The sequence below is a fragment of the Ambystoma mexicanum genome, chromosome 11 (assembly GCF_040938575.1).
Source record: "Ambystoma mexicanum isolate Mex_15411 chromosome 11, UKY_AmexF1_1, whole genome shotgun sequence".
NCBI classification, from domain to species: Eukaryota; Metazoa; Chordata; class Amphibia; order Caudata; family Ambystomatidae; genus Ambystoma; species Ambystoma mexicanum.
The window spans coordinates 1,170,569,587-1,170,587,872 of NC_090934.1; the positions used below are offsets into that span (position 1 = coordinate 1,170,569,587).

Consider the following 18,286-nt stretch of genomic DNA (forward strand, 5'->3'; position numbering starts at 1 on the left):
CTGCGCAGTGTGGAGGAAAGGGGAGAGTATGTTAGTCACTACGGTGAGTAACTTATAATTTTAACGTTATTCTTTGGATGCCAATTGATTGCTTGGGGTAGTATTTGAGTAGGGAGATTCGGGGCACAACTTTTGGTCTTCGTGTTCACAGCCTCGTGAGAATCTGCTACATGCGATGATCCTACAACGGATCCCAGAAATTTTGTTTGGTAACAATAAGAATTGCACAACTGCTGTAATATGATCTCTATGATCTTGCTTCGAGACAGCAATGCCAATTAACCAATCCACTAACAATTCCACCCCTCTGCATACACCTCTCAAACTCGTAGCCAAACACAACCACAAGCCTACAACACAATAATTCACACAAACTTCACTACACAGCAACCACAAAACAAACCACACATTGACTCGCACAACAGCACACAACGACTACCGACCGGAAAACACCCCAAGCCCAGCCAACGGAGTCACCGGGCTGAGGCCGCCAACAGCACATTACTGCTCTCTTGTACTTTTCCAGCTTATTCCCACTAACTCACCCCCCCCCTTCCCTTTTTCAGAGCTGCCAGAGCACCAGGGGACCACTCCGGTGATTGATAGTGTGCGGTATAAATATCCTTTAACACTAACATTAACACGGGTAAGTACTGGGAAGAGGAAGAGTGGGACTAAGAGTAATGATGATTACAGGTTACTAAGCCAAGCATTACCTCCACATCCCTCTACCTCGTACCAGTAGTTTTTTATGAGGCAGCAAAGAAGAGTAGGGCTCCGAGTAATGAAGATCACCAATAAGTAATCCAGACATTAAACACTTGCACGCACACCCACACCATTCACCATACATACACACCCACCGAGCCACCCCTACATTTATATGTAAACCCTTTCACCATACACACACACCCACCCATACATTTATATGTACATCCTTTCACCATACTCACACCACAACCAGGCGCTCCCCCTTGTCGAATCCTCTCCAAAATATATGGGCTACTCTGAATTGTTGTGCAATGTTTGGTGATGTTTGGTCCAGGGGGGGAAAAGTTATAGGGGTGGTCCCAAAACGTCTTTTTTTCCCATAGACTGAATGGGGGAAAAACTTTGCGCACGCCTACAGGCCAAACCGCTGGACGGATTTTCACCAAATTTGCGGCTGGGGCAGGGGCTTGGTCTCGAAAGCGTGCTTTTGTAAATTTGGTGACAATCCGTCCAGTAGTTTCCTTTAAAACGACCAAAAAGTAGGTCTAAAAAAATGTGTGATATCTATGTCCGCTCCGCGGTCACACTTCCCTGTTCGCTCTGCGGACAAGAAATCGATTGGCTAATCCATAGCGTCATGTCCATGGACACGACATGTGGCGCTTTCACTGATTGGTTGTGGAACAGCGTGAAGTGCGTCAGATTTCTTCGCTGCCCCCGCCATCTTTTGTTCATGTTTTGGTGTACACGGACATCGCCGGTAACACATACAAAACAAGACACCAATGCACTTGTTATACTTATGAAATACTGTTTCCGAAGGTGAACTTTAACTAGGTTGGGATGGAATGTGGCAGCGGAAACTGAAAAAGTGGTGTTTTCTTGCCACCAAATTCATACGGTACAGTGGAAGTTGGTGCTCAATGTACGGCGACCAATGCCTGCATCTGTGTTGCAATGTTTTCAGATTAATATTGAAGTCAGACTGGCGTCCTACGTTTTGAAATCTGAGGCCGCCACCTGGAGTCTTTGATGGAAACTGTGGTTCTGGAAGCGTATGGGAGTAGCGGTTCTCATGATTGGATTCTGATATGTTGTTTCAAAGTGAGAATGTATTTGCCTTCTGAGTGAAAGTCAGCTGATTTGCTTTTTTGGTTGCGAGCTCAGTAGGCCCACGCATCTAAGTCAATCCATAAGGGGCAATTGTTTTTTGACCTTGAGCGAAAGGGAAACTTCAAAAGCTATGCAAGGAATGAAAGCTTGGAAAAAATACAATTTGATAAGGTTATGTTTTAAAAACTTTTGTAAGGAACATGAAATATCAGTTCACAAAGATTCTTTGTTGCGAACACATTGCTGTCTGACTTGGCCAAAAACAATGGAGGCTATGAACATCATGCACGTTTAATTTTGACGACTCTACACCGATCCGCGTTTTAATTTTATATTACCAAAACACTAACTGTGACAATATAACTGAAGTATTATCTTTTTCGCGCAGTTGTAATTTTCCTCCAATAACCGAGAGTGCAGATTGTCCACGTTTGCAGGCTATGACTAGAGTCACCCTTGTTGACCGTTATTACTTCTTCTTTGAAATGTTATGCTTGTCCACATAGCTTTGTGTATCAGTTTGAACGTTCTTTTGGTCTTGTGTAAAATCAAGAGATGTAATTTTTTCTTGCTTGTCCACTAGTTTTGGCTTCATAACTGAATTACCATCTCACTGTGTAGTTGCCCTTTTTTTTAAACCTTACGGGGAGTGCTGATTCTCAGCGTTTGTAGGCTGTCACTATATGTACCCATGGTCAACGCTAATATTTCCTTAAAATGTCATGTTTACCCACTCCGATTTGTGTACTACTTTCCACAATCTTTGTGTCGTTTTTGAAATTTTTTGCTAAAGGTTCAGTATTGACACAGATTTTCTCTTACGTTTTCTGCCTAGCTACATCTTGCCGTACTGGGCGTGCCATGGTTTCCAGATGCCGAATGACGGCTTCTTTCAAAGCCAGATGCAACTGATTGTGACCGGCTGCCTGTCCATTACAGTGTTGTGGGATGACCGGCCAGGCCCCTTTGTCCCTACGCTGATCTAGCTATTAGGAGTAACATAACATCATTTATCGTGGTGTAGGGCAAAGGTCATGGCGCCGTCTTGGAAATAACTGTGCAAACAAAGCAGGTGCTTTAACAGAAACGCATACTTTGTGTATGGGAAAATAACTATGTGTGCCTCACCATGAACATTTTCAATGACGCCCTTAGAACTATTGTTACAATTTAATTGAAAATGGCATTAGTCCGATGGTCTCTGAGAGTTGTTTGTTAAATAAAACTACTTTACAAATTCTAAAATGTTAACGTTTTCTTTTAAAATCCAGTGTATCATTTCAAAATGTAAGGTACCACGTTGTATGTTTATTTACAGGTTCTGCGTCACGGCACATACTTTTGCTTCTTTGAGGCTGTCATGGAAAGCGAAGAGGGGCAATGTATGGAACAACCACCTTCCCTTTCTATGGTGGCCATCATGAAAAAAGGATTTTGTGTTTGTAATCGCTGTATGTTTATGTACAGGTTCTGCGTCACGGCACGTACTTTTGCTTTTTGCTGGCTGCCATGGAAAGCGAAGGGGGGCCATGTATGGAACAACCGCCTTCACTTTCGATGGTGGCCATCTTGAAAAAGGATTTTGTTTTGTAATCCGGCCCGCCGCAGGCTGGATTATAACCAGAAATCCTATTTTTCAGTAGCACACGTTATTGCTTTGCAAATCTATACTATTACTGGCAAATCTTATTGCATCTATGTCCTTTACTGAGAAATGTAAAGTACATGGAGTGTATGCAATTTTTTTTTTAATATACTTACCCTGTGAAAGGTGGTTCTTAACGTAACATTTACTTTGTTAACAGATGGCTTCCTTTTTTGGTAGGACAGCTAATAAGGCCATTTGCGAACGGAAATGAGGAAAGAGGCATCAAACAGTAATATGGGGGGTAGGTGGACAGCGCAAAAATATTGTGCGTTTGTTATTTGTAAGGTTGGGGCAGTGTTTGTCATGCTCCTTCATTACAGCAGTGCTGCTGTTTGTTGGGGAGGAGGAATGGCCTTAGCTGATGTCATTTTCAGATAACTAGAACTTTTGCTAAAAGTATTTAATGTGTACTACATTGTTAATGGCTGACTACCAATACGTGTTGGTGCTGTGCAAGGGAAATGTTGCAGGTGGACGTTCCTACATCAATATAAAATCTGTTTCCACACTGTCCATGAGGCAAACATCTTACTGTTAAGTGTTTACGGATTCTGGGACACGTTACTGTGCTGTACACTGGTATATTGTCATGTGGTATTCTCTGCAAGGTGTGTAAATAAGTCAGAAGTTACTTTACATTATGGTTACGTGCCACTACTATAAACCGATGATCGTTAGCAAATAAACTTTGCAAAAGGGACGGTATGGTTAAGTTGCTCTACTGAAAACCTGTGAAATTCAGTAAAAAAAACTTTGTTAAAGGGATGTTATGGTTAAGTTGCCCTACTAAAAACCCATAAAATTCACTAAAAAAACTTTAAAGGGACGTTATGGTTAAGTTGCGCTACTACAAACCTGTGAAATTCACTAAAAAAAACTTTATAAACGTGACATTATGGTTCAAAGTAAAACCGAAAAACCCCTGAAATTCGCCAGTTATGGTAGGCTAAGCAACCATAACTGGCAGCACCATTGTGCACTGCTAACACTAACACCCAGGACATCAAAGTTGACATCACAAATGTCATTGATGACATCACTGATGACATCACATGTACATTTAGTTTTCATGCAGAGGCTCCACACGGGATTGTAATTATATCATTGGCAGAAAAGTATCAGAGATGTTTGAAGAACTAAGATATGCCACGTAGTTCATTAAGCAATGCAATGATGAAAAAAAACAATTCCATTACTGAGTTCTTTCAGTACATGAACTAACTCATGAAGACATGTAGGCATTGTCTGCAGCATGCACTACAGAGGTGCAATATTTGCAATCTTCCCATGTTGCATACCACATTGATAAATGCTACCATTACAAATGTTTACATACTGTGAAACATAAGTATCTACGTATGCTTCATTTACTGCATAATTGCAGTATTGCTCACAAAAACATATAGACAGCACTATGCATACAAATATAACCATATACAGGGAACGTAAAGCATGCACCAGAAAGTGCAGTTTTAATAGAAAATGTTCATACCCGAACTAATTAACGTCATGCACAGAGAACATTCTTGTGTTTCTGGATTCCTTCTTCTATGCATATGTATGATATGATGTAATCGTAACTTAAGGAACGTATTGTTAGAACAAATGAGAAGGGTAAGGATTACAAATATAGAACTTTTACCTTCTTAAACTCCTGACTGACAGTGAAGAAAGCCACCTGGCTTACGTATGTCAGTGAACAAAAAAAGAAGGAGCTACACATGTAATGTCATCTGTTCTGTCACCATAGTACTTTGTACTATAGTATAGTGACTTTTTACTTCCTGCCTGTTACTGCCCCAAATATATCAGTGAAGGAAAAAAGAGTGAGCCAGACATGTGATGTCATCAGTGATGTCATCAATGACATTTGTGATGTCATCTTTGATGTCCTGCGTGTTAGTGTTAGCAGTGCACAGTGGTGCGGCCAGTTATGGTTGCTTAGCCTACCATAACTGGCGAATTTCAGGGGTTTTCAGTTTTACTTCGAACCATAATGTCACGTTTATAAAGTTTTTTTGTGTGAATTTCACAGGTTTTTAGTAGCGCAACTTAACCATAACGTCCCCTTAACAAAGAAAATGTTAGTGAATTTTACGGGTTTTTAGTAGGGCAACTTAACCATATGGTTGAAACGGGTGACGTAAGTGGATGAAACGGGTGAATTATGAAGATGTTACGGGAGAAATTTGTGGACGGAGTGCATACAACAACTTAGAATACACAGAATGGTACGGGTGAAATATGTGGATGGAGTGCATAAAACAACTTAGAATACACGAAATGGATCGGAGTAAATAGAGCGGATTTGAGTGCGTGTGGCGGACAGGAGTGCGTGTGGCGGACAGGAGTGCGTGTGGCGGACAGGAGTGCATGCATGAGGCTGACAGGAGTGCATGCATGGGGCTGACAGGAGTGCATGCATGGGGCTGACAGGAGTGCATGCGTAGGGAAGACAGGAGTGCATGCGTGGGGCGGACTGGAGTATGTGGGGTGGACTGGAGCGCGCGGGGCAGACTGGAGCACGCGGGGCAGACTGGAGCACGCGGGGCAGACTGGAGTGCATGAGTGCGTCGAGCAGACCGGAGTGTGTGGAGCAGACTGGGGTGCATGGAATGAATAAGAGTGCATGAAACGGACTGGAGCTCATAGAATTGCGTGACGTACATAGTATGGTTTGGAATGCAGGGAACGTTTGAAAGAGCATATAACCCATCATATCACACCACCATGCTTACTCTGTTCTTTACACCATCACTCAACTAGAACACAGAGATACTATGACACCATTCGGTATAACTGTTCTCATACCAGCATCCGCCGCACACTCCCCATCATTCTAAGTAAACACTGCTGGTTACACCCCCCCCCCAGCCAGGCGTTCTCCTCAGGCCTAACGCAGCCACATTCGGCCTGGATAAATCCTGCCAGAACAAACACATACTCCTGATCTCTCAACCACCACACCTACCGCTAAGAAGCAGCTATTACATGAATACCGCACCAGCTGCACACATACCCGGTGCTCACACGCACCTTTGACTCTCTCTACTCTCTCTACTGACCTGAACTTCGGTCCCCAAGGGCGTTCAACCTACCAGCACCTTCAGACCATACCAATGGTATATAAGGCGCTATATAAATGCAAAATAACATAACAATAACATAACATATATATATATATATATATATATATAGTAAAAAAACGTTGTTAAAGGGACGTTATGGTTAAGTTGCAATACTAAAAACCTATGCAATTCACACAAAAAAACTTTGTTAAAGGAGCGTTATGGTTCCAGGTAAAACCGCAAAACCCCTGAAATGCTCCAGTTATGGTCAGCTAAGCAACCATAACTCGCGCCACCACCGTGCACTGCTGGGACTAACACCCAGGATATCAAAGATAACATCACAAATGTCATTGATGCTAAAAAATTGATTTTTCTTCCCAAAACGGTACGCATGCGGCGTTCCGGTGTAGGAAGGAAAATCCTTTACCAAGATGGCCACCATGGAAAGGGAAGGAGGGGTTCCATACAGGGCCCCTCTTCACTTCACAACACGTGTGCGCGGTATTCGCAGCTACATGTTTTGTACAGCGCGTGTGCATGTTCAGATGAGGTGCGTGTGAGCTCGGATTCATCTAATTTCTGTGTGTTTTTCTTGAAAGCATGTGTGTGTTTGCATAAGGCGCGTGTGAGCTCGGAAACACATGTGTGTGGTCTTTGCAGCTACGTGTTTTCTACAACAGGTGTGCGTGCTCTTTGCAGTTCAGTGTGATCCACAGCGCGTGTGAGCGCTCTTCGCAGCTATGTGTTTTCAACAGCGCGTGTGCGTGTTCAGATGAGGCGCGTGTGAGGTCGGAAATGCGTGTGCGTGGTCTTTGCAGCTACGTGTTATGTACAGTGCGTGTGCGTGGTCTTTGCAGCTACATGTTATCTACAGCGCGTGTGCGTGGTCCTCGCAGCTACGTGTTATCTACAGCGCGTGTGCATTGTCTTCGCAGCTACGTGTTATCTAAAGCGCGTGTGCGCGGTGGTCTTCGCAGCTACGTGTTATATACAGCGCATGTGCGTGGTCCTCGCAGCTATGTGTTATCTACATCGTGTGTGTGCAGTCTTCCCAACTACGTGTTTTCTGCAACGCGTGTGCGTGGTTTTTGCATCTACGTGTTATCTACAGCACGTGTGTGCAGTCTTCATAGAAAAGTGTTTTCTGCAACATGTGTGTGTGATCTTTGCAGCTATGTGTTGCCCACAGCGCGTGTGTGCAGTCTTCGCAGATACGTGTTTTCTACAATACATGTGCGTGGTCTTTGCAGCTGCGTGTTATCTACAGCGTGTATGTGCGGTCTTTGCAGCTATGTGTTATGTAAAGCGCGTGTGTGTGGTCTTCGCAGCTACGTGTTATCTACAATACGTGTGCGTGGTCCTTGCAGCTACGTGTTATATACAGTGTGTGCGCGGTCCTTGCAGCTATGTGTTATCTACATTGTGTGTGTGCAATCTTCCCAACAACGGGCTTTCTGCAACGTGCGTGCGTGGTCTTTGCAGCTATGTGTTATCTACAGCGCGTCTATGCAGTCTTTGCAGCTACGTGTTTTCTACAGCGCGTGTGTGCGGTCTTTACTGCTACGTTTTCCATTAACTCCTATGCGCGGGCATCATTTCTGCGTGTGTTTTTCAATGCGTATCCGTGTTCGGAAGAGGTGCGCGTGCGAGTTTGAAAAAGAAAGTGTCTGCGTGTATTGAGTGGCACGGTGTATGTCAAGAGCGGGTGAAGTAGTTGTGCGCATGCGCTTTACTGCGTGTTCGTGGTGTACCCCGCTATGTGCTTTGTTCGTGTATGGTTGTTTTTCAGGTAGCATGTTTTTTTTGCTTCTGACGGCCATATTCCATCCCATCCTCATCACCCCTCACCTCCCCAAACATTAATTGATAAGTGTGATGAGTGCAATGTTGTGTTTTTTTATATGTTTGCCGCGTTGTCCGTGGACACCGGACGAGAAACCAAGATGGTGGGCTTCTCTAAAAATCCGATGCACTTCACGCTTCAGCCCAGCCAATCGGAGAGCGCGTCACATGTCTGCGGACATCACGCAAACCACTTGCCCAATCCGTGTCCTGTCCGCAGAGCGAACAGGGAAGTGTGTCCGCGAAGCGGACGTAGATATCACTAATTTCTGTGCCTTACGTTTTGGTCATTTATTTTAAAAGTACTGGATGGATTTTCATCAAATTTACAAAAGCATGCTTTCGGGACCAAGCCACTGCTCCTGCCGCAAATTTGGTGAAAATCCATCCAGTGGTTTGGGCTGTAGGCGTGAGCAAATTTTTTCCCATTATGTCTATGGGGAAAAAATACATTTTGGGACCCTCCCTATAACTTTGCCCCCCTTGGACCAAACCTCACCAAACTTTGCAATTCAGAGTGGGCCATATACTTTTTTTGCAAAGTTTGGTGAGGATTCGTCCAGGGGTGGCGAAGTTATAAGCCGCCCAAAAAGTGCTCTTCCTATGGAAACAGCAACTTAACCATAACTACACAGCCACTACTGTATATACACACACACACACACACAACTACACAGCGCCTACCGTATACACACACACGCTTAAATACACGTACACACGTTTACACAAAATACATTTTCTTACCTTTTGAATGTTGGTCCAGGGAATGAGTCCTCCATCTCCCTGTAGTAGGATTTCTTTTTCCCGTCATCACAGAGGAGCTGGAGGCCTCCATGTCATGGGATGGGGAGGAGGCCCATGACTCCAAAAATAAATCATTTCTTTATAAAGTCATTCTGCCTTCATAAAGAAATAATTTCTGCAAAGGAATTAATTTCTTTATGAAGGCAGAGTGACTTCAAAAAGAAAATTTAATTTTGAAGTCCAAGGGCCCCCCTGACCCTCCCCCCTCCTCCCACTGGACATGTGGAGGGTGGTGCACCCCGCACCGCGGTGGCTGTGGGGGCCCCTCTGCTACGCCACTGCCTATAAGACCCAGAATGCAAAGTTAAAACCAGGCCAACGGCAGTGTGCCATTTTGGCATGTTTGGAAATGTTATGTTAAAGAGCAGTATAAAGCATGTGTGTGCTTTGGATTTTTGGATTGGTGTTACCCTACAAAAAAAAATAGCAAACACTGGCTTCTTATCCATTTTTTTGCAGAAGGTGTGCCGTATAATGCATTAAAACACATATCCTTTCATCCCTATTGGGCGTTTTATCATAAACCTTGGTCGATTATCTATGCAAGAGCACAAAAAGTATGAGTCTGAACAATTATCCTCAGGTGCCAAGTCCATTGCACATCTTGTTCTCATGAATAGGTAAAATCTCATTGATACATTTTAGCGCTGTCAATACCAGAGATATCTGCATCCCTGTCCATATCCTCATAATTGCGAAGGATCACATATATTCAAATAATTTACAAAATCTTTACTTTATAACGATATATATAGGTTTCAGGACATTCGGTCAAAAAGCGTTTTTAAGTCTCAATTGAGTCATTGACTTTGCAAAAGCGACAGATACGTTCATATCTAGTAATTGGTCTTCTAGCACCTATAGCTTCCAGGGCCAATAATATATCTAGTCTTAATCTGAGAAAGGTATAGCTCCATTTAATGCAGGGGCATTTCACACATTATAGCACCACTCTTCTTCATCAAGGTCATAAAATAGAGTAGATTTATTTATAGGGCCTCATCACGAGTACGGCTATATCCTGGCTGGGATACCACTCAACTTTATTTGAGTTAGTGCCCACCTGTCTGGCGGCATTACCGCCGGATCACAGGTTGGACACTGTTATTCCCCATTCCCTATTGGGTCCATTGGTATTACTGTGCAGTAATTGCACCGAAAATGGGTATTTCTTTGGCATGTTTACCCCCAGCTATAAACTGGGGGTAAACATGCCAGACTTGAGATTGGGCGGACCCTTAAATGCGCCAGTAACACCATTGCCGCCGCATTTAAGGGCTACAGCCCAATTCATGATGAGGCCCATAGTATTGCATGTAACACACCAGTCATGATTCCATAATTTTAATAGCTGTTGGTATTCTAGCAAATTCTCTTTCGTAGTGTTAATCAGTCAGTAGACTTTCACAATCATTCAATCACACATTCAGGTGAGAACATAGTTTCTAACAAATCAGTGAACAGGAGACTTCTTGGGGATTCCGAATTTTTCTTTGGAAGGATAAAGTTTTCCATTTGATCCGACTAGGCAGAAAAAGAAGGCCCAGTTCACATCTCGGAACCACCACCGGAACAACATTTGGCCTTTCTCCAAATCAACCCCTCCAACTTTTGCCATGTTACATCTTTGATAGGGAAAAGTATGGGGACAAACTTTGTATTGTAATATTTATGGGCAGCAGTGAAAACAACCATAAGTTTTGTGTATTTTTTTTCCTTTGTGCAATACACACCCCCATTTCTTTTTTTAAGTTTGTCAAAGTGGGCACCCATATTTCCTAAATAGATGTACTGGTTCACGGTTTCCATCTCCACCATATTCAGTTTCCAAGTAAACTTATTACCCCTTTTATTCATACAGATCGTTACTTTTGACTTGGTGGAATTCACCTCAAGCTTATGTTCATATAGCTGGCTATTGTGTCCATGCTACATTTCAAACCAAGAGGGTTTCAATCTAAAATCACCAGGTCATCTGCATGTGCTATAAACTGAAGCAAAAGCATACCGATGCGTAGGGGGGGGCTATCGTTGCCCAAATACTAAGCTATATCAGACCGATACAAATTGAAAAAGGCAGGCTCCAAGACACATCCTAGTCTCAAACTCTATTATGTGATAATGGCCTTTGTCATAGGACCTCCTCGTCCAGCGTTACCTTAACCTTATTGTTTGTATTCATGGCCCCAAGAATTTCCAAGAAAGTATTTGGTATATTCTACTCTGCCAGTTTCCCCCATAGTTTGAACCGGCTCACATTGTCAAATGCAGAGGACATCTATAAAGACAGCATATAGCAGATTTTTCTTTAGACAACGTATCCTCCAGAGCAAACTCAAAAAAACAAACTGCCAAGTTGGGTTCCCAGCCCCTTACGGAATCCAGACTGTTTTTTATCCAGGTAGTTGGCCTCAGCAGCCCAGATATTAAGGTCTCCAAGTGGGAGGAAAAGAGCTTACTCCCCACATCTAGAACAGCAATAGGTCAATATTTCACTGGTTCAGACAGTATGGTGTGGGGTACATTTAAGGCCTAAGGCAGACCCCCCCTACAACAAAAACTGCATTTAAGCAGTCACCCAAGAAAGGCTGTGCTTTTGTCAGCTAAGCACATGTGGCAAGATTGAACATAGCCACCCCAAGAATGGCTGCATTTGTTTTCTTCATGTGAATTCAGAGAAAATAACGTAAATGCAGAATGGCTCTGCACTGCTGTTCTGTCATTTCAAAAACCCAAGGCTGCACAAGAACGTTTCTTGCATTCCAGACTGAATCGCACTGGGGACTCCTTTAATTTCCAACATCACACAGTTTTGTTTATTTAAACACAGCCCTGCTATGTATTGCATGTGAATACTATCAAATAAGGCCATCCTTCACTGAACGGCATTGTTTTCATCAAGTAAAGTCCATGAAAAGCAAAATAATTCTGCTTTAAGTCTGCACAGCTTGGATTGACTTTTTGAAGTAAATCAACACGCGCAAAGTACTTCAAAGGAAATATTCTCTCCCTTGCATCGTGTCAGTTACCAAGAAACTATTTTCAGCACATCTCTGTGTCCAGAAACTGACCAGATCTGGGAAGAGCCTTCCAGAAAGTTAATGCAAAAGAAACCACACTTTGTGACAGTAACAGGAGCGAAAAAGAATACATGTAAACCTGCTTTTGCAAAGCAGAAAAATGAATTTGTCAAATTAAATGTGAAATAAGATCGTGGCTCGCACAGAAACACAATTTTACACGTGGGGAGAGGGGCTGCAAAAATATGTATATTGTGCTGGTTTTTCCCCCAAAAGACCAATCATCTGAGCTAGGCCCATGAGTTTCTGTCAAACCAGTTTGGCAGAGGGGCCAATGTCGCACCTACCCATGAACAGAAATGTGCTCTGTTCTCTGGGACCTGATAGTGTGATAATTACAGGTTCCCCAGGCTGCCTGGCAGAACTGCCCTAAGGACAAAGAGTGGGGGAGGAGCGCTGGGTTTTGCCTCGTAGGTGTGATTTTCTCTCCATTCATGCCCAGTATCCACAGGAGGACTTCAAAGGGTATTCATGGAAACCCTTGAGCAAGCCAAGCCTGGCAGGGACATTTGGCTGTGGGGGTTGAGGACCGGCCACATCTGGAAAAAATTCACCCCATTGATTTGAAAGAGCTACTGTACATTATGACATTTGTTTCAGCACCCTAAATCAGCAACAATATGATATTATACAAGTATTTTATGTGATTTTTGGACAAGTAAAATAAGACTATGGGCCTGATCACGACTTTGGTGGTAACGCCGGCGGTAATAGCCCTACTGCCGAACTCCCCGGTGCTAATAGTGCTGGATCATGAGTTCGGCGGTAAGGTAATTCCCCATTCCCCATTGAGCCCATTCGGGAATGCTCCATTCTCCATTGGGCTCACTGGGGAAAATGTGCGCTCTTACCGGTGGCGGATTTCGCGCCGGCAGTAATAGCGTGAATTTTCACCGGCTTTCCCCCCAGCCAAGAGCTGGAGGGAAATCCACCGAAGTCCTGATTTGGCGGACCCTTAAATCCAGCGGTAATAGCGCTACCGCCGGATTTAAGGGTTACCGCCAAAGTCGTGATGAGGCCCTATGTGTGTTTTCCTGGCATGTGGTGGACTGGAATGGCAGTAAAAAGGCATTTCTGGGTAAAGCCTAAATGGCGCAGACCTAAAATCTCGCGAGAACATGCTGGATAATAGTATGCATATATATAGCCATTTGCAGAATTGTAGATGTTATGTGTCTCCTGAAAACGGGGAAATTGTGCCGAAGGGCAATGCAACATTGCACAGAATTGGCATTCGAACCGGCATATTCCTTGTAAAATATGGGATCTACCTATCCGATTTTTATGTTGGTAACTTTTGTAAATATGGAGTTTTGTTTCATAATTCATTTTGTGAAAAATTAGGCTTGTGAGACAATGGGAGTCATAAAATTACACACTCAAAAACTGAGGCCACTTCCCCTAAACCAATCAGCTCAGAGGGAGGTGGGGGCATCAGTAGCCTGACCTATCCCATGCGAGGGGTAAGTCCAGAGTACTTCCGCCCATATTGTAAAAATCCTATGATGTCACGCTGCCTACTTAAGGGGGTAGACAGGGAGGCACAAGCGATTCAACATTCAAAATTTACCCTCCAAGATTCCAAGACTCCAGAACCAGGTCCAGAGGTAGCTGACCGACATCCAGGCAGAACCACCGATCCAGAACCACCGATCCAGAAACACCGATCCAGATCCACATTCATCCCAATAATTCAGGGAGAAAGGAGGAAAGGCTGATGACCCCTTAAGGAGAATCCAGTGACCAGACCTTTTTGGCCCAGCTGATTCATCCCGCTGTCCACAGTGAGCAGACTTTGCCCAGCTGTTCCCCACCACAAGCCCACACGTCCCTGTGACAAGATCTCTTGATCTCACTGCCCAGGGCCCAGATTCTAGTCTGTCCAAATTACTCAACTCAAGTGTATTTTGTAAGTATCAACATCACCCTGCACCCTAAAACTGCATATCCTGCTCTTTTCCCTTACATTTTGTTCAAATCCTATAAAAAAAAAACATAAAAACCTTAGTAATTTCCCAAACTGTTAATATTCTCTGTTTACCCTTTCTCTAGAAGAATCAGAGTTAGTTCATATTTGTTAGCATCTTGTTTTTCCATGTCTTTCAAGTATTTGTGTAAATCCTTAGTATTATTTGAAATAAATTAATTAAGTCCCCTATAAGGAGGTACGTGGCGCAAGCTGGTTAAAATTGAAAATTAACCCTGTTGCGTGCAGTGTCTTGATTTAATAATATAGCCACTAAAATATAGTCTTAGTAAAACTAGCCAGGTTGCATCAAAAACTGAATTTGCCCATGTCTTGTGCTTTTCTCTAAAAAACGATTTGCCTTTTTCCCATAAAAACCCTTATCACCATCCCATAAAAGTCATCTCTTCCCTTAGTATCCTACCTGTTCTGTACCTTTGTTCCCCATCACAAAAAACGATTTCTGATTTTGATTGCTAAGCCTATTTCCTTAGCTGTTTGCTAGTTTAAAGTCTGAGTGAAATAAGAAATTGCAATTCTGCCACGTGTGATTTTTGCTGCATTGTTTTCCTTCCCAAAATCGATTTTCTCACCTCTGTTCACGTTGCTTTAGCAACCTGCCCAGTAGCTTGTAAGCTTCCTTGCCTCTTTAGTACAGCCACCCGAATTTATGTCTGATCAATCTGACCACAAATGTAGACTGACCTCAGAGTAACAAGTGCAATCCGCGTATACTATTTTGCTCAATTTTAAGGTTTTCATTTTCTTCTTTGACCTCCCATTCTGGAGTGGTGGGTCGAATTTAAAAACAGATTTTCCCTCTTCTTGCTGACTGCCTTCTATCCACACAGACTTTAGTTAGCTGGTGTTTGGGGAAGTGCTACAGGGCGAGTGCATAAGATAAGTGCCATCCATGAGTGTGAACAAGAGTGATTTTGTTTTCCTTTCTGAATAAAGTTGATGCAGATTATGTCAGAAAGTTGAATTAATTGTATTATAACATTTTTGCATTCGTATTGTTACCACACTGGTGATTGCGGCCATCATTTTATTCTGCTCTGATATTTCTATGAATTTTAAAAATAAATAAATATTTCTTTGTTACACACCAGCCTGGTTCATAGTCCACTGCAACACGGGGTGTTTGTTAAGGTGGGTGTGAGACGGGTTGGGTGCATCTTCAAACCAAGAATCCAGGGTTCAAATAAAAATAAAAAGGGTGTGTTTATTGTGCGCCACCTTCAGTGTCAGTGGTAGAAGTCTCTGACCGGAGTGTGCCGTGGCATAAAACCTGTTACAATGGGGACGAAGTAGGAGAGCTTCCATGACTTCAGTAATCCACTAGTGGAGATAACATTTCTGAACAGCACAGAGAGAATGGATGACCACAGACAAGGATCTCCTTTTAATACACAGTTAGGTAGGCTATCTGACCCTGCTGCTCGAAGGGTTTACCCTCGTGATTAAAGCCAATAGATCATCCATGCCAAAATTCAGATCCCATTTCTTCAATTCGACATTGCACAGACCTCACCTTTTCTCACCAGAATGGCCATAGGGATCTTTAAAAAGGCTTCCCAACCCTGTTCAGAAATAGGGTTAAGTTCTTTACTTCATTGATAGGTGGGATCCTCATTCATCAACGACCAATAACACAGAGTTTGTTTTTTGGCATATTCTCACCATCAGTCTGAGCGCCCTGAGACCTGTGCGTTAGTGTTGCGCTATATAAAAATGTTCTTAGTTAAGTTTTCCTTTATACGCTTTGAGGCCGTTTTTGAACTTTTGCTTTAAAGCCCTTGCTTTACAAATGTTTCCCAGATTACACTTTAATATCTGCAAATTACCTCTTAATTTCTTTTTTCCTCTTGGAACCTATGGCTAAATACATGACTGTTTACATCCTTTCCAGTCAATCCACGAGTTTTGTGTTTTCCCATCCAATCCTTTATTGTCTTCTTAAAGAAATTGGAAAACAAGTTTGCAGAAAATAGAGCTAGTTGGTCTAGCTCATCTAAATCGTCATGCAGACCAAGCAACTTCGTATTAAATCTTTGCGGAGTTGCTGATCACCATATAATGTGATCCTCTTCATTATTAATCAGCAGATCCTTTACTACCTCTTTCACCTCAGGAGCAAGGCAACCAGTAGGAGGTGATCACTTAAATCAGTGGGTTGTATATAGAATCCCTTGCACGTATCGCTCATGGATTGGGAGACGCATATGTAGAGGATGCATTACCTCTCTGCCATGTGTAATTCATTATGTTACATTTTGCAAACTCCACATTTAGAAAATGCAAATCCCACTCACTCATGGGGGATATCCATTTGGCTCCATTGCTCCCTGACAAGAATCTAGTGCCTAGCTCTTTATTATAATCACAATTTAGATTTCCCTATTATCATTATCTGGCCGGAGTTCCATTACTGAACCAATCTCTCAGAATTTCAGTGATACTTTGTATTTCACTCTCAGGAGCTGCTTTATAGGTCCCAGTATAGATTTATAATTAGCGCATTTTTATAACACCCCTCAATCCCCTTTTGCCAGAGGCTGGGGAGTGGGGCTAAAGCCCTATAAAACGCAAAAGGATCAGTCTAAAATTGGAAGCAGCGGATTTGAAGAAGCCTAGAGGAGAGCCAGAAGCCTTAGGGTGGGGTGCAGGGGGAAGCAGAGCCCAGCAGCCTTGGAGAGGTTCACAAGGCTGGGCCATACTTTAGCCTGGGTGCTGGAGGAGAGAACCAGAAGACCATACTGAAAAGCCAACAGAGCTGTGATGTCTGGTAAGTAGTGGGGGAATGGTGGTCAGAGATATTAAAGGTGACCTGAGAGCGAGTTGAAACTAAAATACCTCAGAATGTACCTATGAAGACCAAATGGGAACTACCTTTGAATATAATTTGAATACCAAGTGTGGAGATGTGTTCAAGAAATACAGAGTAGGGTGGTCCCTAGAAAGGATTTGGTGGCTTGTGTTTAAGGCACAATTCTACCACTTGTAAACCTGTAGTTTTAAGCACTCCACAAAACGGTTAAATGCTCCCCTAAAACCAATAATTTGGTAAATATGGAAAATAATGCTAAACATATAGGAAATACCAATTTTACCACCATGTACATGTGCTTACTTTAGTAGCAATATTTTAAAGAAGAAATTACAACGTATGTTTATTACCAAATACTGTGTGTTCTCCCATGAGATTGTTTTCAAGTATATGGGCAATTTCAGCACAATGCAATGATCCGAGTTCAGAATGTTTAAAGAAAGCATGATAACTAGTCAGGTCCATAGACCACTTTATGCGTTCATGTCTCAAATAAAAATATTGAAATGAGGACACCCATCACAAAAAGATTGCCCCACTACACTGTGTGCTTATGTACATGATTTGAGAGGTCACAGGGACGAGGATACCACTGACTGTAGAACCCGCACTGAAAACAAGTGTCACTTCCAAGCAATACCTTCCACCTGTTACAATGAAGTCCCACTGCACTTGATGGAAATTAGTTCCTGTGGGGTGGAGGTACACTCACCAAGCTCAAAACACACTCACTTACTTCTCGGGAGGATAGCTCAGCGGCAACGTGCTCGCCTTGGAAGCAAGAAGGCACGGGGCAACACAGGTTCGATCCCCGGGTGTGCGCTTAGAAACCTCTTGGTATTAAGCGCGTTATAAATAACCTATCATATCATAACGTTTTCAGAAATCCATAAGCGAAGAATATCTTCCCATGGATACTTGGAGTATCTCCGCTGTGATATTAAACAATTAAATTTGTATGCTCATGCCAATATCTTTCACCATCTCCTTTAAAAATATATTTATTAAAAAAATGTTATGTCCATTCTGCATTTCCCCTTAAACTCACCTATCCTGCTGCATATGGTGACCAGCAATTCTCCAATCGTCTTCGAGTCATCTACCATGATGGTTTTTGCCGCACCATCCAACATCCTAATTTTTTGAGGTCTCTGCTTCTTTTTGTATTCCAAGATATCCTAGAACATAAGTTGGACATGAGTTTGTGGTAGACATATTCAG

General features: G+C 42.8%; 1 protein-coding gene across 11 annotated transcripts in view; it reads right to left on the reverse strand.

Moving 5' to 3' along the window:
* TLN2 (talin 2) overlaps positions 1-18,286 on the reverse strand; it is a 7,472,684-nt gene that overhangs the window by 7,001,360 nt on the left and 453,038 nt on the right. For all 11 annotated transcript variants that reach the window (XM_069624483.1, XM_069624482.1, XM_069624486.1 and 8 more), the window contains one exon: positions 18,114-18,243. In XM_069624483.1, the coding sequence (XP_069480584.1) occupies positions 18,114-18,243 (130 nt within the window). The remainder of the gene's footprint in view (positions 1-18,113; positions 18,244-18,286) is intronic.